We start from the raw sequence: 18,281 nt of genomic DNA, 5'->3' as shown, positions 1-18,281 counted from the left end.
TATTCACGTTTCAATGTTTTCAGCAATATCTGATTAACTTGCATGGTCCCCATAGTAAAGCAATCGCACATCACAGTCAGCAAGCACAGTAACAAACAGGTGTAAATCCAGCTGACGAGCTGTGGCGCTACCTGCACTGGATGTCCTCCTGCAGCGCCACCATCATGGCCAGATGCTGCTCCACGTCTGGCTGCCGGGCGGGTTCGCTCTCTCCCCTCAGAGGGTTGTGCATCAGCTTGAGGTCACTCTCCCACGGGAGAATGTAGGTGTGGCCGTAGTAGAAGCCCAGAGGGATCTTGGCCCGAGCGTTGGTGCTGCCGTAGCGGCCGATCACAGTGATCTGAAAGACACCGACAGAACCGAGCCATGAAGATAAAATGACAAACTAGCTCTGCGAGCAGCACGAGTCCGAGCAGAACAGACCTTCATGAACCTGCACACAGGCGGTGGCAGCAGGTCGTGCAGAATGAGGGAGTGGGTGCTGATGTCAGTCGCGACCACCAGCCTGCGGCCGTCCACTTCCTCCCCCAGAGTCCAGATGTCTATGGACAGGGAGGCCAGGTCGCTGCAGGTCGGGATGAGCGCGTCAGTCAGCAGGACGGGTCGGCCAAAGTCCAGCGTGACAAATCGACGGGCTCCTGTGCAGAGACGCAGATGAGAATAAATCATTTTTATTTTGTTTGAAATGATGTAGACAAAAACAAGATGATGATACATTTTTGCAGAAGCGCATTGCTGCAACACTATAAATAAAACATCACGTTATAGTATCACGTAAGAATGTGACAGTTTTCACGTTATGACGCGATACTGAGCCCTGTTTTTTTCCTCGTGTGGCATCAACGTGCTTCCGCAAAAATGGATCATCATCCTGGCCAGAAAGCGTCTGTTACGACCACAAATAGCGGCACCAGGACATACCAGAATGCATCCGCTCGATAATGATGGACTGGTGTGGAGGAGGCTGGAGGAAGTGAGATGCTTGGGAAATGGCCAAGGCCAAACCACTGCCCATCGGGCTCTGCAGCGGAGACACCGGAATCAGTTTCACACTCACAATTTCAATGCAAAGTGGTTGAAAATGCAACATTTGCGCTGGCTGGGAAGTCAGCACGCCTGCGTGATACTAACTGGCTTGGCTTTCTGCATGTTCTTGTGCGCGGCGAGGTTGACGGGCCCCGGGTCCATCATGGAGCCCGGGAACAAGTGGGCCAGCTCGGCGCTGAAGGCGGCCGACACGGCCTCGTTGGGCGGCGTGAGGGGAGGGGTCATGAAGAGGGGCGTGGTCTTGGGTGTGGGCGGGATCACGTCGGACGGGTGGATGAAGAAGCCGGGCGCCGAGGAGGAGTTGGAAGGCACTGAGTTGTGGATGGGCCCCACACCAGAGGCAGCTGCAGACGTGGTCTGGTGCAGTTTGGCTTCAAGCTTGGCCTTCTGTCAATGACGCAGGTGGTGGAAGAAGACAGAGCACACAGCTGAGTGCAAATACAACAGCACCAAAAGTCTTGCAGCAACACTGCAGGTTCACTTTATTCCTGCATTATTCCGATACTTGAGAACCACTGCTCTGTTTCAAACCATAAAACACAAATCTCTGCTTTGGCTTTGCTTGGTTGTGCTTAACAATTGTGTCGCTGGCCTGTTATTGTGTGTTTACTGCCTCGACCCAAGTTGCACCAGTTCTTTCCATAAACAACAATCCTGTCTTCCCAGCTGGTTTATTACCTGCTGCTGCAGCTTCAGCAACTGTTGCTGTTTCTCCTGCAGCACCTGCAGCTGCTGCTCTGCAGACACCATGGCATGAGACAGTGACTGCAGCGCCACCTGGGCGGCAGAGCTCAGGGCCGTCGAGGCTTCACCCACGGTTCCTGCGGGCAGGCCGCCCACCGCCGGCGTCACGCCGAAGGTGCTCACTGCAGTGGAAAGGTTGAGGTTTAGACAAGGCTCAGCTTGGAAGGGCAGGGAGTTAAAACCAAAGAAGAAGAAGGAGGAGAAGAAGAAGAAGAAGTGGTAACGACTTACCAGTGAACATGCTGGCATCATCGCGCTCCACCCGTGTTCCATCACTGGTGGAGATACAAGTGAAGTGCAGCGGCTCCACCTCCAGGAGGCCCGTCAGTGCGGTGAAGCTGCCTTCCGCTGCTGCACAGTTATTCACTTTGCCGTGACCTAAACACCACACACATTTTATGATTTTATTTCTTGAAGTAACTTGTTTGTTTGAATCTGGAATTGTCAGAAATTAAGTTTACAAAAAAAAAACTTCATTTTTGTAATTTTATTCTGCTGCTATTCTTTCAATTAAGTCTGGAGGGGTTTTGGTGTTTAATTCAAAAGTGCGTTCATGAAATGTAACGTTATCTGTGTTCAAAATGCAAACGAGAAATCAATAATATGTGTCTTTGATGAGTATCATTAATAATTATATCGGCTGTAACTAAAGGCAAACTGACAAAATTAGCTATTTTTGAAGATTGTAACAAACTGGTCGCCAACTGGTCAAAAAGTCTAGCGCCACCTCTGGTCAGAGCGTGCAGGTACCTGAGAGAATGTCGGAGAGGTCGATCTCGTCGGACTGGACCCCGATGCTGCTGTTGAAGGCGTTCTTACAGGAGGAGCCGCTGACCTCCAGGTCGAAGAGCACCGGGTCGAAGGGGGAGCTGTAGAGGCCGTACCTGAGGCAAAGCAGGACACAGACAATCAGCCTCTCTCAATCTCAGCACCAGCTGCGCTTCCAAAAAGCAATACTGAAACGCAGCCACAGTCAGTAAGGTCCCTTCACGAGGTCAGATCATTTTTGCACACTTGCGTTCTTGTGATATATTGACACCTCCTGACAGGAGCGTCTGAGAAGTCGTACCTGGTCTGCAGCAGTGCCTCCAGTGGAGTCAGGCGGTCCTGCAGCTGACGAGAGATGGCAGTCAGCAGGGACGCGCACGCTGTGCTGCAGCCTGCGAGGTCCTCCTCCTTCACATAGTTGAGCAGCACAAAGTACCAGAAGACCGATCCTGAGTGGAGGCAGGAGAAGAGAGAAAAAATTGAGGTTGGAGTTCTTTTTATTGGAAACAAAATGAGTCAAGCCGAGCGCCAGTCAGGAACATATACGTCTGTGAAGGTTCTCAGTTCGGTTACGTACCACCTGTCGCTGCTGCAGGTAAGTAAGGCATGTTGTCAAGCAGAGCCTTGAGGAGACTCACTCCGAAACCCTGTTGATTTGGATCCCCTTTCCCGTTGCTGCTCCAGGGAATTAAAACCATGTCAAGAAACAGAAAAAGATTAGCACTATTTTACTAGTTTCCTAACCTAACAACGTATTCAAATCAAACTTTATTCATATACCACGTTTCCTGCATAAGAATGTAACTCAAAGTGCTTTACAAAAAACATTCAAAGATGACAAGAATGAGGCATTTTTCAAAAGGCATCTAAAGTCACCCGCAGGTCCGTCTTACCTGATACAAAGTGCAAGAAAGCGAGCACACTTGTGCGCTATACTGCGGCCAGCTTCGAAGAAGCACATCTGTACAATTTCCGTTAGTCGCGTCCTGGTTTTTGCCAGCAGGCCTGCCCGTCCTTCTCTTAAACTACAGACAATTCATACATGCTGTGTTACAAAAACATCACAAAGGAGGACACACGCATTCCGATCTGCCGCTTTTTACCTCCAGGTGCCATTGGAGAAAACCCCAGCCAACCAGCACAGAATATCTAAGATGAGGCTCTGAGCGTGCTCAGAAGTGGGGTAGCCCTCAGTCTGCCGGCACAGAGCGTCCAGCAGCTTCTCGTGAAAGTCTAAGAACTGGAGCATCGCAAATCTTTGAACCCTGAAACAACAGAAAAGCCAACGTGAGGTCCGGTTCAACAGTTTACAGTGCATTTTCAGTTGGATTGGGAAAATATTGTGATACTGTTTTCATCGAGTTGCTTCTTCACAAAAAATTCAACAAACGTGGCCTGGTCTGAGCCGTCTTGTCTCAAATGACAAACATAAGTGACAACGTAAAAAGGTTGGTGGTGACTTTCTCTCATCACACCAATGAACTGATCTGACCTTTCTTTGGGGACTGACGTCTTCTTGAATCGTCTGATTGTGACTGAAACCTCCTGCAGCAGGTCGCAGCCTCGCAGGTTTTCTAGTTTCTTTGAAGGTGCTGTGTTCTCTGATTTGACTGCAGAGGCCTTCTCCTACACACAGAAATACACACGCGATACACGTTAAATATGCACATATGTGGAGACCATGACAACACTTTGTCTGCTAAAAAAACGACTTCAAAGCCATGGCACATGGTTAACGCGACGATTTTCGCAGTGGCAACACAATAGCAAGCAATACAGTGCCTGTTATGGCAACGCCTGAAGCACCTTGAGTAAAAACATAAAGCCTTTTAAAGAAGATGATCACACTTTTCATCTTAGGCAGAAAAAAACCCAGAGAGCAACAGGGTGTAGTGTGGAGTGGGTAGGAAGGCATTTATAGCAGAAACCATTGACCCTGCACTAGCCTAGCACCACTCTGCTAGAGAAGAAGAAGTCTACATGTCTGAAGCGCCTCGTTCACTTTTGTATCAATATTGTCCTCGTCACCAGTGTGAAGGCAAGAAGACACTTCAGTGTTATCAAGGGAAACAATGACATTGTCATCAATGTATTGGAGTGGTTGACATTGTACCTTTGAGGCCTGAGCCCTTTGGAGGAGGGTGGACAGTGAGTGAGCTTTGGTGCCTTGAGGCTTGGCGCTGGGCATCCTCAGCACGGGCCGGGGGCTCTCCTCCACACCCCGGTCACTGATGGCTTTGATGTGGACCAGGAAGGAGCGATACTTCCCTCCTGCCATGCCTGTTGTGGAGCAGAGCAGGGACAACAAGTCAGAGACGGTTCCTCCAGCACCACTTTGAAGATCGTTCCCGGAAAATAAAGAGTATTCCTCAAATCATCCAATAGCCTAATCCTGACAGTGAAGGTAAATATGGCCGTTACCTTTGACCAGCTTGGGGCTGGTTAGGCTGAGCATGCCGGCATGGCCAGAGAGGTCCAGCCCACTGGCCAGCCACACAGGACCACACAGAATATCCTCTTTATGGTCCTCCAGGAAAGGACACAGCACAGAGCCTGCAGGAAACACAGGACATTGCTCAGCTGGAGGGAAAACTGAGGTTTAAGAAGCTGAAGAGCAACATTCTGCACCAAAGATCAGGAAAACACACGAGAGCATTCAAAAGATCGTTGGTGGCAGACGAGAGTCTATCAGTAACATTCAAGTCCAAACATTTTAAAGTGAAATTAAACTTGTTAAAGGTGCCAACCTGACGAGTCCTCGATATCCATGAACTGAATGTCCTCGGTGAAGTCGTGCAGCAGGGGCTGGCCGTTCTTTTCCCCATTGACATGCAGGGCACTGGAAAGAGGGAATGGGATTTGTCTGTCCACCGCCGTCTCTGTTGAAGACAAGGAGCATTTAGACACAGAGCTTCTCTGTCAAAATAAGCCCGGTACAATACTGCACTTTCAAACTGAATCTTTCCAGCTTTGTGCACAGAATCCTGTGGCAGGCAATAATCATTCTGTTGTGTATTTTTGTGCAATGACAATAAAACACCATCTATCCATCCATCTTACAAGCATCTTGAAAGAAACAAAAGCTCACCAGTGACTTTGCCAAGCCCAGGTGCTTTGTTCTTGAGCAGAGTGACCTGGAGCTGAGGAATGTTGACGATGTTGGCATTCAGGACAAACTTGAAATCCACATGGCCCACCATGCAGGCCTTGGGCAGCACCAGCTCAAACACATGCTCGTCCCAGCTGGAACTGCACAAAGGACACGGTGTCATTCACACACATTGCGACAAAAACATGATATCGTCTTTATAATACAACTTATTTGCACTATGATTACATTTAGAATGTCTGTATCATCAAGGACTTAAAGACCTGTGTATTTTGTATAAGGAAATACTGATGCAAAATACTGATGAACGACAAGGGCCGTCTCCCCTAACTCTATGATAGCCACAGTGCTTGACGAGTTTGATTGCGCACCTGTCACTCTGAAGCTTCCAGGTGCGAGTGTGCTGGGCGGCGTCCCCGTGGTGCTGCTGGTGAAGGTGCTGCGGGTGGCGCCGCTGCTGCTGCTCCTGCTGCACCTCCACCCAGCAGGGGGGCACCGTCGCCGAGAAGCGAGGGGTCAACGTCTCAAAGCAGGTCAGCTCCACCAGGGACATCAGGCTTTCTGTGGTGAGCGGCTGGTCTACGAGGAGGTCCACTCCTGGACAAAGCCAAGGCAGGAGCACCAGTCAACACTGGGAATGGAATCCACTGTCATTTCAAAACAGAAACGGAACCTTTGTGGGTTCTACCTGAGATCCCGGGGCTGGAGGGGTTGGAGGAGGGCTTGGCCCCCTCCTGGAGCAGCTCCACCCCCTTAGAAAGGGGGGCGTCGATAAACATGTCGCCATCATCAAGGTCTTCACAAACACCTCCAATTTGAAGGAAATGAAGTTCTCCACCTTTGGAATTGGAAAGAAAGCATTGCATTTCATTTGATTGCTGGTCACAGTTCATTTATGATCCAGGGATGGAAGAACGGCTGCCAGCACCGTCAACGCAACACGTGCTTCAGAAATAAAACTGCCACCAGACAAACCGAAAGACTTTCAAAGCAAGAAGAAAGAAATGAATACAGTCGTCTGAAATAATAACTGATAAAGATCTTTGTCCTTTGCAATAATCTGTCGTCATCACTTCTTCCTTGTTTCAAACAGGCTTTTAAATATTCTTATGTGATTTTTTTTTCTTGTTGTATCCTGTATGCATACATGTTCATTCAAATCAAGGTTAAGAATTCTTTGCCAACTCTTTAATGTGATATCAAGATGACTTTAAAGTCACTAAGTTTGTAAACATTTTACTCTTTTTTTTGGTAAAATTAAAAAGCAATTGTTCAATTCCGTAGCATGAATGTGTACATTAAATTACACGTTAATAACCGAGGATATTACACTGGTTGAAGTCCCATCATTACTGTCACACACACCAGCACCTTCACCTTCCTTTGTGAACTTCCCCCAGGAGATGAATTATCTACACACCCATCAATCAATCAATCTGCTGGTAGAGCACAGCTCCTCAAAAGAAGAATCATCACTAGTAATCTAAGTTTTGAGAAAATCCCAACTCGAGCGTCAGTCACCAGACCTGACCAGAAACAATGCAGACTGCAGACTCACACATTCACACTGTCGACCGTGACCTTTCGATTCAGCTTCACGGTGATCATGGTGAACAAGTCACTGAAGGGTCAAACCAACTACAGTGTCCATCCAGACCAACGCTGCATCACTCACCTTCTGTACAGGCACAAAGGCGGTCGGTCCCAGAGCAAAAAGTCACTGAGACGAAGGGGTCCGTCTCCTCCACCGAGCCCTCCTTTCTCGGCGGCTCCACCTTGGCCAGGACTTCGAATGTGGATAAATCCATGATCATGATGTAGCCCGCCCGCGTGGTCACCACCAGGTGGCCCAGACCCGACACGTCCAGCGGCTTGACCTCCTTGTGGCCGGCGGTAGACGGGCTGGTTGTGTTGCCGCTGCTGCTGCTGGTTGCGGCTGCTCCACCTGCAGTCCCTGCGGCAGCAGCAGCAGAGCAGCTCGCCAGGCCAAACCTGGACGAGCTGCTTTTGGAGGCGGCGGGCAGGGCCTCCTCCGGAGCCTCTTCGCTGTCGTCCTCCCGGGTGTCGAGCACGTCGGGGGGCAGCAGGATGAGCGAGGTGATGGCGTCGCAGGGGTCCCTGATCTGCTGAACCTTGACGGGTTCCTCGTCCAGGGTGACGATCCGGGTGGAGTAGTTGAGCTTGTACAGCGCCAGGTAGCCTCCGCTGCCGCCGCTGGAGGCCTTCGGCTGCTGCTGCTGCTGCTGCTGCTGGTGGTCGGCCGGAGGTAGGATGAGGGGCGTCTGCGGCGCCGGCCCACTCTGGTGGTGGCCCTCCACCCCGTTGGCCACCTGCGGCGGCGGGGCGTCCCCTTTGCGCTGGCTGCAGAGCGCCGAGTGCAGTCGGTTGAGGTTGTTGAGCGCCTCCACCTGGTTGGTGGCGCTGGGGGGTTCGGCGCCGCACGGCTGCAGGCACACCAGCAGGTGCACGCCGTCCCAGCACGGCGTGATGGAGTCCACGTAGAGGTTCTCCTCCTCCAGCTGCTTGGGGAGCCTCAGGCACTGGACCAGCGCGCCGGGCCGAGGCGGGGCCGAGATGGTGGCAGCGGCCAGCGTGCTCCACTTGTCCACGTGGCCGTCCAAGCCGGCCAAGTTTGTCGCCGCGTCGGCAAACTGCTGAATGTAAGTGATCGGTGGATCCTGCAGCAGGAGCTGCTCGTGAGTGTCGAACTCCATTTCGATGATCTGCGGCACGGTGAAACCCTCCTCGTGAAGCCCCTTGCTCATCAAATTGTTCATCTGAGCAAAGACCTGCCCCGACGACTTGTCGTCCACCTCCTTCACACTGTACAGCAGGAGGACCGGTATAGTCCTGCGAGAAGCTACGAGAGCCGAGGGGCTTTGCGGTTGGGATCCTGCCAAGGTTGGAAAGCCCTGCTGCTCTTGGCCCACGTTCTGGCTACAGCTCTCTATCTCCATGGGGCCTTGGTCCAGCTGAGACCCTGGGTAGTAAGGCTCAGGGCCCTGAGTCCTCGGGGGAGCGTCTGTAGTCCTGCACGCTGTGGCCGCGGCGGCCAACGGTCCCGCCGCGGGGGCGCCGGAGGCCGAGCAGTAGCTGAGCAGGCCTCCTGCCAGCAGGCAGGGGAAGGGAATGGTGTGGTGGTCGCCAACCTTGTCCTTGGCCTTGACCTGGCTGTTGGCCTTGGCCTGGTTCAGCGAGGGGTTGGCACCCAGCTCCTCCAGGTCCTTGACCGTGTCCTCCAGCACGCTGGCCACCACTTCCCACTGGAGCTTCTCTGGCTGCTGGAGCAGACTGAGGGCCGTGACCCCCAGGTTCAGATCCATGCTCTCCCACTGGGACTGCTGGCCTGGAAGACACAAACAGCAAACAAACCAATGTCTCAGCTCAGTGGTAATCAATTCTATTTAATCCAACGGAACCTGAGGAGATGGTGCGTGTTTGGATTGGGCTGAGCCAGAGGAAAAGCCTCACACCTCAGAAGGGGACAGCTCATACCTGTGACCGACTCGGATCGGGAATGCTCATCGCTGTCGGAATCCTCCAACTGGTCGTCACTGGAGGACAAAAACCATTTGAAACACAGAGTAATAGTAGAGGATTGAACTCAAAGTCAAACTAATTTCAGGTGAAACGGTGCCTCGGCCAATCTCCCTTTCTTTCAGAGTGTTTTTTTCCTGAACACGATGGAGCTCTCGTTTCCAAAGTGACAGTAAGAAGGAATTGATGCAGAAGAGTCACAGGATTTTTTTTTTTGGTATTTAAACGTTTTTTATTCGGCACCTGTCCATTAAATGCACACGTTCAGCTTTCTGCATGTAAGTTTGAATCATACCTGTCTCCCTCAAGCTTTGGCAGGTCAGAGCAAGATGATGACTCCTCCAGCCAAGCAAGAGTTGGTCTCCTGGACTCAGTCAGCGTCGGCTGGTTCTGCTCACCCCCAGAGAGGATTAGCTGCCTCAGGATGGCCGGGTCGTACGGATTGATGTCAAACCTCAGGTGAACCTGTCCGCCAAACAGGTGAATTGAAGCTCGTTAATCTGGAGTTTGAGAGCAACGTCCGCCGGGCCACTCGAGAAGCACAGTCAGATCTTCTGACCTTCATCATTTTGGAGACGTCCCAGATGCAGATCTTCCCCCTCTTGGTGGCCGCTGCCAGAAACTGTGGACAGCTGCCAAAACCGTAGCAGGCGATCTTGTCGGAGCCGTCGGCGCTGCTGGGGAACTGGGCGGGGCTGGTGGCCAGCGTCACCGACAGCGGCACGTTCTGCGTGTGCTCGCCCTTCACGAAGGGACAGTTGGGAGAATGTCGCTCGTGCTCAGACCTGAGGAACCGCGGAGAAAGAGCAGCCGTGAGACAGAGCTTCAGGCCGGCAGCTCAGCCGTCGAGGGCTAGGGTTAGAGTCAGGGTAATCAAAGACAGTGTTGAGGGAAATATCTTGACTGACCAAGGCTCATCTGTAGGTTCCCAGCAGACCAGGCAGACACTGCAGGTGAAGCACATGGCTCTGTCGTCCCCTGTTGACGCAGGCTGTGGAAGCACCAGCAGGGGTTTAATGGGGAATTTGAAAGAAATACATTCAAAACGCTCCATCCATCTGCTGCTGCTGCTGCTGCTGCTGCTGCTGCTGCTGCTCCGGCCCCTCAGCCACATTTTACAACCCACTGTGGCCCCACCAGTCAAACAGTTTGCCCTCCTCTGACCAACTTTTAGACTTTCATGGAGCTAAATATTTTTCTAAAGCCACTAGGCCTTTTTTTCTGTCCTTTAAATTCACTGACAGAAAGGAACAACATCCTCTCCGCACTGATATTAAATGTGCAGTAAAATTGTTAAAAAAAAAATAAAACTGTACCGTACAATTTACAATGTTCATGTTTGGAGCAATCTAACACTGGAACGCGTGCAATTATTTTGACACCCCTGTGCGTTGCTTTGCCAAGCGACTCACCTGGTGGTAGAACCCTGCTTGAGCCATTGGGTCCGGCTGAGCCCATCTGTAACCTGCATGAGGCCACGATGTAAATGTTTCCCTCCGGTTGGCTTCACTGTACATCAAAGACCTGAGGGCACCAAACATTACATCGTTATTCTGCAAACTGACAAAGCGCACTGCAGGGGACAGCCAGAAAGATGTGACGTGCAATCGCAGACCAGTCAAAGTAAGAAAGAAAGAAAGAAAGAAAGAAAGAAAGAAAATGCCTGATATCAGGACTTTATTAGAAATTTTATTTCAAACAAAAATAACGGCATAAAGTCGAGACGAGACTCGATGGATGCAGGACCTGAGCTTGCACACTTGACTGTTCAGTTTTTCTACCTATGCTCGTTATTAAAGCATTTGTATTTGATGCATATACTATATTTACAAATCAGATATGACTCCCATCATGCCTGGGCCCGCTGATTCTACCAAACCAAGTCTCTGCTTGGCACTCACCTGTCGACCGAACGCCCAGGACCCACCCCCAGCTCTGGCCTGGCGCTTGACAAGAGGTAGGAGAGCCTGTCCATGATGGAGGAGGCCACCGACAGGGCAGCTACGTTCTGGTTGACCTTCTTCAGCTCACTCACTATAGCGCTGGCCACCAACTTCAGCACGTGATGGGGAAGATGGAAGGTGACTGTTGCCCACTGAAAGAGGGAGCGAGGTGATCGATGAGAGAGAGGCGACGGAAGGATACATTAAAAAAAAAAAAAAAGTAAAGAAAATAAAAGTCAATCAATAATTTCAAGGGCAGAATTCAAAGAACCTTTGCCACTTTGTGATTGGCCGCCGTCTCGTGCGAGGTATTCTTCAGGCCTTCCTTCAGCTGGCTGAGAAAGAGTTCAAAGCCCTCTGTGTTGGACACGTCAATCTTTTCCTGACAGGCTGACAGCAACTGCTGGGCCTGCAATAAGAAAGCGAGAACCGGCTGAACGGCAGCTCCAGACCAAGTATCGCGACTAGCATCGTGATCCAGCATCGTGATCCAGCATCGTCCCGTACGATCAGACGGCAGCTTAGTGGAGCAGAACAGTCACAAGCAACCTGGCCTCAACTGATAGCTTCACAAGATTTGTATTAGTGCAATGTTAAAGTAGCCAATGAGTATGATTTCTTTCATACGTTCACCATTGTGTGTGCCTTTTTTTTTTCTTTAAACTGACGGAAATCCGCCGTCACAACCGATAACAAAGTGTGCGTACAGCAGCAATGGAATCACCAAGGCAGAGAATATCCACAAGTTATTGTCATCATGTGCAACGCACACACAGAATACAAAGTGTCGATTCTGATTTACCATTTCAGCAGTTTATACTCCGTGTGCTAATGTCTTCAGCCAATCAGCCACTGTTGCTGATGCTTGGTTAAAAGTGGGTTTATAGTCAGTGTGGCGGCTCCAGCAGGAGGCTTTCTCAATAAAACCACTTGACTGGGAAGGAAATAAGGATTCCTTTCAGTCAGTGCCTACATGCTGGACTTCACATCGAGCAACAAACCAAAGCAAACAGCCACTGACACTTTGTCGTGCTGAAATCACATAAGGAGGAGCTTTTTCTCGTGGACGCTGGCTTTTAAGGTTAGAACCAGTGCAGCTTTGTGCCTCTGGTGCCTGCAGCATAATGGACATATGATGCTTCTATCAGCACAACTACCATCATTTTTCCCCTTTTCTCAGCTTTCCTTGTATACATTAGGACACAGCAAAGGGAGAACACCCCTCACATTATCAGACAATAAAGAACATTCTCCATGTTCTCCTTCTTCTCTTACCTCTGTGACTGGCAGCTCCAGCTGGACCACATCCTCAGGCTTGGCCACGGGAGGCTGGAGCGCCGTGTCCAGGAGCAGGATGCCGTTCAGGTCCTTCCTGCATCCCACTGCGTAGTCGTCCACAAACAGCACCTTGTCCACTGCAGGGAAGTACTGGCATCTGATGCGACCGCCGGGTTTGGCTGCGGCACAGACAGAGCGACCACAAAGTGCAGGGACGTTATAGAACAAGCAACAAGTACAGTGTCAACCGGAGACCGGGTGAAGCGGCTGTTTAGTTGCTTCAGTGTGGAAGAGCCTCAGAGCGAACAGTCCTGCCGTGTGTAGCAGTCATTCAGAGCCATTGTTGGAGTTCTCATTGATGTCTGACGCATAGAGAACACACTGTCATTTATACACCTGCTCACTGCAGTTTGGCTCTCATAGGCACAAACTGATGGCACATTATATATTATTATTATATATATATAATATATTATCATACTACAGAGACGAGTTGTTGTCTGATTGGGGGCTCATTTGTGCAACAGGCATTCAAACAGTCCTAACCCGTTGGCACCAGTTATAACTGATACAGATAAATAAATAACTTATGAGGGCAACACTTTGCAGTGGACTGCAGCTCTTGCACTTTACTCCACTTTGCAAGAAGTGTCGTGAAGTGAAGTGTAACACCATCCTCTGAGGTCTCATCCTGCCCGTTCCACCTGTCGTCCAGCTACAAGGAATTACTTGTCCATTAGATTTTTAGTTTGTGACGGCAGACTGTTGGATTCCTCTCGCACACGGTGCATATTGTTGTCTCTCACCTCCCCATTTCTGTATTTATTCAATAGCCTACAAACACCTTGGCAAGACAGCTTTGAAATTAAACTTATATTATTTCACATTCATCAAAAAACAGAAACATGTACGCAGTTTGGGATTGCAGTGAAACTTCTGAATATAAATTCAAATACATTTTCTGAGTTACCGACAAAACTCACGATAATACTGCGGATTTCTGGATGCAGATGACTTGCATTCATGCATGTTACTTTGGTCATGCACTTCCGATTTAGTTTATTTGTCTTGAGAGGACAGTCTGCAGTACTGAGATGACCAACCAGCACTAACGTAACAACAACTAAGTAATGCTGTGCAATGATAATTAGCACTTCTTGCTGTAAAAGCCACGGTGAAGATCAGAGTTAAACACAGACGCATCAGCTGATGACCCGTTTCACGTTCACTGATCACAAATCAATGTTGCATCTCCCGCTTCTTTTGCTGTCCCTCCATCTTGCTGGTCATGGTTGCTTTCCCTCTTTTCATTTTGCATCTTTTCTTCCACTGCAGCGTCAAAACAAAACACACTTGCACTTCCTCTTATGGCTGTCATGCGAGTGACGCCAGCGTGCTGTCACACTGAAAACAACCCTGGGGCATAAACGAGGAATCAAGGCAGGAAAATTTGCCTTGCGGAATTGTTTCAGCCCCGGCGGCAGAGGCGGCAGCGGCAGCAGCAGCGGCAGCAGCAGCAGCAGCAGCAGCAGCAGCAGCAGACACAAACCAGGATGTGTTTCCTCGCAGCGAGAACAGACCCTCTAACTCAAGATGCGCAGTCAGCTGTTGCTTTGTGAATGGTGAAAAACCCATTTCTCAACCACAACTCAGTTTTCCCTCAATTGGCCACATGCATGTGATGGAGTGCACCAACTAACATTTAGTCACACAGGAAAAATTCCAGTCCTCTTCATCCTCGCACCTGTCTTTCCTCTGAAAGCATTTTCAGTTATTAGTCCCAATTGTGCGACGATTTGCCCCAAACACATCACTTCTCTCTTATGTAACATTCTGAATGTGCCCAAGTCTTTATTTTTCCTTGATATAAAACCAAACACCATGGACAAACCCACTCACTCTGTTGTATGTCCTCCTTTTAATTTCTCACATTGCTTTGTGTTTTCATTGTGCCTTTGTATTGCTTTAAACAGGGTTTGCGCGTCATTCTTCTAACCTCTTGTCTACTTGTCCATCTTGAGTATGAGCTGTCTGTTTGTCAAACACTTTGGCCAATAATCTGTGTCTTAAATGAGTCCAAAAAAAAATCAAACTTGGCAATGTCAAAGTCTGGTTTATTTGTGGACTAGCATTAATCTCAACTGCTTGAGTTGAAGCTGCACATCACCGCCAGGTGTGACTGTATGTTACATTAAATCTTGACTTGAGCGACGCAGCTGCACCTGACTCGATGCTTCTGAAGGTTGCCGTGTATGTGCTACCTCAGAGAGAGACATTAGCTGCGTTCCCATGACAGTTTTTCGCAAAATAAAAGCAACATTTCTAAAAAGAAAATCGTACAACTGCGATTTGCATTGAATGGTGTGAAGCGCATAAGCCGTAATTCTAGTAAAATCTCTTGTCACGTGACCCCGACGTCACGTGAATGTGAAGAAAGCGTTTCCATGACACTCTTTACGATATACCTCTGTGTGGTTACTTTGGAAAAAGCACCTCACGACAGCGTCAAAACCGTTCAGCCACATTGGAGAGCTTTTTCCAAGTTGAGCTGTTTCCACCACCAGTTTTTTTTTTTTATTGCCATATTTAGGTTCTGTCCAATTCTAGGGGTGATGGAAACGCAGCTATTGACTCTGCTGAAGAGCGCTACAAAACACAGTCATCATCAAAAAATATTGTAAGGTTTCTACAGTAATGGTGTACACAGCACCTGGCAAGAACGCTACAGCGGGTAGCACGGCTAAACACAGTGTTGACGTCACTCTAGCAAGACAAATCCGGCTCCCAGTTATTCTGGAGAACTGGTGAGAAAGGAACCGTTTGGACAAATGTTGTGTATTTATTATTCTGTGAATCTTTTTGTTGTTGTTGTTGTTGTTTTAATTTGAAGGATGTGGCCATCCGTTAGGTAGCATTCTAGCTATTTGGTAATCTCCATGACAGTTCTGTCGAGTTGAAAATGTCAGATAAGAGATACGCTGGCAAAGTATAAATTGCAAATTGGTACCAATTTCGATTTTGTGCGTGTAAGAATGTCCATTTTTCACTGCTTGACACACACTCGATATCATGTTCAACCCACCGAGCTCGACTACAGCAAGTATTCGACGTACGAACGTAATGTGGCACCAATATGGTATGATTACGGTACAAATCGTCATAATAAAAGCTGTTTGGCTTGCTGTGCAGTACCCACTCGTCGCGACCTGGCTGCTAGACTACGATTGATTAAACAAAGTTGTCCAACAATCGCCCGCTTTGACACGATGTCAATGTAGCAGACGCCGAAATTTACACACACCACCAATAAACGTCGTGGGATTTCGCGATTGTCCCATGACTATGCGGCGTTAGTGCAGCGTTTAAATATGACACATTACACCGACACTGCAGTGTCGTGTCAGTTTACTCGGGCCACCACACCGCGTACGCAACGCATGCTATGTTGTGGGGGCTTTAACAGCTCCACACCTGCTAGCGGCTTCAGCGTCCATCGCCTTTGATTAAACCTCAAATCAACAATAATTCCACGCAAATTCTGATATACTCGGAAACATGACAGCCGTTTCTCCAACTGGCTCGCTGTAAAGTGACCACAAGGAAGTGTGACACTGACAGCCAGGGCTCACCGCTAACGTTGCACTAGCGCCGTGCTAACTGAACCGGTGTTGTGTCCCTACTGGTTTCCGATATAACTGGTTTCCTTGCCGAACAGCAGCAGATGTGCTGCGCCGCCGTCAGCAGATTCGGCAGGAATTCACAAACGGGCACAACATATTAGCGGCGATTTAAAAGTCGCAGCCCACATCTACCACAGCGAATATGCTTCTGTAAATGAGCGCTACGTACCAGTGACGTGAACATGAAAATGGGAAAATATAAATTACACAAGTTAATACGTTGTGCATGTTTCTGAATGTGTGTCGAATCTGTTGACGGCGGCGAGGAAACTGTTAAATCGGAAACCAGTAGGGACACAACACCGGCTAGCATGTTAGCATGCTGTCATTTGTCATGTCACAAATGTGGACGCAAAACAAACGTTTAGCGGTTGACGTTGACGGCTGACAAACCAACCCGGGTGTGTTGTGTGGTCTGTGTGAATCGAGAGGGCTTAACGGGCGAGATGAAAACCATGTTTAAACCGGTGCCAAGTTGCCGCAAGGCCCAAACACGGCTGCTGATGCGGTTAGCTCCCGGACGCTTAAGCTCAGCCCCACCAAGTGCAAGTTCACAAGCAGCATTCGGTAAAATCACAACCGACACCGGGTGTCATGACCGGGGGAGAGTGTAGGCCACCGGCTCGCCCTACCGTGCAGCGCCGAAGCCTGGAGAATGGCCCCCGAAGTGCCGTCGATGACTTTGATGCTGCCTCGGCTGGTGACGGCCAGGATGGCGTTGAGGGCCGGGTGGTAGGAGAGGCTCCGCAGGCCCTGCTCGTCGCAGCGCAGGCAGCCGTCTCTCAGCACAATCCAGTCTGAGGAGGTGGTGGACGAGCCGGAGCCGGGCGAGGCCGCGGCCGCCATCTTTCTACCTTTTCCTTCCCCTTCAGATGTTTGGGAGGATCTGCTTATACACGGAGTACTGAGAAATATTGAAAATAAAAAAAACAAAAACAAAAAAAAAAAACTCCCAAGTGTGGCTCCGGGGCCACTGCGGTCCTTTCTGCGGCTTGCTCTCCTCCTCCTCCGCTCCTCCGCTCCCGCAGCAGCAGTGGCTATTCACTATCAGCAGGCAGCGCAGAGCAGCGACTCAGTCCGGGCCGGGGAGGGAGGGAGGGACTCGGGGAGGATTTCTGTCACATTCACCAAAAGGTAAGCGCAGCTAGCGTATGCGTGTGGCTCCTCCCGCGATAACGCGAGTTGCGAACGAGCGTTGACGCCAATGTCCAATAAGAAAACAAAGTTAAATCTCGCAGCTCCTTTGCAAATATTTGCTAATGTTTATTTAGTTATTACGTTCGATTTCCTAAAAACAGCTCTGCTCGTGACAAACCGTAGCAATACATTCCGGCATCGTGATACAGCATTATTATTATTATTATTATTATTATTATTATTATTATTATTATTATTATTATTATTATTTATGACCTAAATTCTACACAAGAGCTTTTAAGCTGGATCTCTGTACTGGCGAAGTGGATTTAATATTAGAACCTTGTTCATTACAGCTTTATAAGCCTTTCGGTTCTGCCCGGTTTGACATTTACGCTCCACTCACCCACACGCCTACCAACTTGGCTCGAACGACCCTCTTTTCCCAGGGACCTGTGCGCAATCGTGGATTTCACAACCTCGCAGTATGAACGGACCTCGGTCTTAAGTATGTCGTTCCTTTTGAACATTTTCACCTCTTAATTTTTTTTCAAACGAATGCTTCCTCATATGCTAACTAGGTTATCCTTTATTTGTGTCCGCTGGTTGCACTCCCCCCCCCCCCATCCGATCCTTTATATATCCTTTGATGTCCACGCTGATTGGTGACTGACAGAATTGTGTTCTCTCCCATATTCTATGAAGTCTTCCAATAGGCTGCGACCAATTCCTGGTACTCGTCTGGGGAACTGGACGTAAAAGTGTTGCAAGGGTGCACAACCTGTGACCGTTATGAAACTTATTTCATGTGATGTACTAGAGCGCGACTAGAATGGTGCATGACTGTTTTGAAAATGCAGACAGGTTCGGTCCATCTGCTTTTTTTCATTGTCCACGAGTTTACTTTTCTTTAACAAGCACACTTGCCCCTGATTCCAGCTTAAATCATGTGGAGTGACTCCCATCAAATTTGATACTATGAGAAAACTCGAACTATATCATTTTAATGGATAGTCCCTTTAAAAAAAGAAAAGAAAA

General features: G+C 49.2%; 1 protein-coding gene across 9 annotated transcripts in view; it reads right to left on the bottom strand.

Annotated features, from left to right (window-relative positions):
- Positions 1-17,386, bottom strand: part of birc6 (baculoviral IAP repeat containing 6) — a 55,374-nt gene extending 37,988 nt beyond the window's left edge. For 5 of the 9 annotated variants that reach the window (XM_076046188.1, XM_076046189.1, XM_076046192.1 and 2 more), the window contains exons 1-28: positions 16,739-17,385; positions 12,424-12,605; positions 11,420-11,557; positions 11,107-11,300; positions 10,618-10,729; positions 10,114-10,196; positions 9,765-9,990; positions 9,501-9,670; positions 9,164-9,222; positions 7,344-9,014; positions 6,357-6,506; positions 6,040-6,265; positions 5,648-5,808; positions 5,307-5,438; positions 4,981-5,112; positions 4,673-4,839; positions 4,052-4,185; positions 3,663-3,824; positions 3,453-3,584; positions 3,137-3,234; positions 2,861-3,008; positions 2,542-2,675; positions 2,023-2,169; positions 1,726-1,913; positions 1,132-1,434; positions 922-1,021; positions 424-638; positions 132-340 (exon numbers count right to left, since the gene is read on the bottom strand). In XM_076046188.1, the coding sequence (XP_075902303.1) occupies positions 132-340; positions 424-638; positions 922-1,021; positions 1,132-1,434; positions 1,726-1,913; positions 2,023-2,169; positions 2,542-2,675; positions 2,861-3,008; positions 3,137-3,234; positions 3,453-3,584; positions 3,663-3,824; positions 4,052-4,185; positions 4,673-4,839; positions 4,981-5,112; positions 5,307-5,438; positions 5,648-5,808; positions 6,040-6,265; positions 6,357-6,506; positions 7,344-9,014; positions 9,164-9,222; positions 9,501-9,670; positions 9,765-9,990; positions 10,114-10,196; positions 10,618-10,729; positions 11,107-11,300; positions 11,420-11,557; positions 12,424-12,605; positions 16,739-16,952 (5,987 nt within the window). In that variant the 5' untranslated portion in view covers positions 16,953-17,385. Of the gene's footprint in view, positions 1-131; positions 341-423; positions 639-921; positions 1,022-1,131; positions 1,435-1,725; positions 1,914-2,022; positions 2,170-2,541; positions 2,676-2,860; positions 3,009-3,136; positions 3,235-3,452; positions 3,585-3,662; positions 3,825-4,051; positions 4,186-4,672; positions 4,840-4,980; positions 5,113-5,306; positions 5,439-5,647; positions 5,809-6,039; positions 6,266-6,356; positions 6,507-7,343; positions 9,015-9,163; positions 9,223-9,500; positions 9,671-9,764; positions 9,991-10,113; positions 10,197-10,617; positions 10,730-11,106; positions 11,301-11,419; positions 11,558-12,423; positions 12,606-16,738 lie in introns of all 9 variants that reach the window. The other 4 variants (XM_076046193.1, XM_076046194.1, XM_076046195.1 and 1 more) reach the window with 2 other exon arrangements.
- Positions 17,387-18,281: the final 895 nt, after the last annotated feature.

The sequence above is a fragment of the Nelusetta ayraudi genome, unplaced genomic scaffold (assembly GCF_046127955.1).
Source record: "Nelusetta ayraudi isolate G7.1 ecotype Tasmania unplaced genomic scaffold, CSIRO-AGI_Nayr_v1 ptg000089l, whole genome shotgun sequence".
Classification (NCBI taxonomy): domain Eukaryota; kingdom Metazoa; phylum Chordata; class Actinopteri; order Tetraodontiformes; family Monacanthidae; genus Nelusetta; species Nelusetta ayraudi.
Note: the sequence above shows the minus strand (reverse complement) of the source record. Positions and strands in the feature narration are given on the sequence as shown.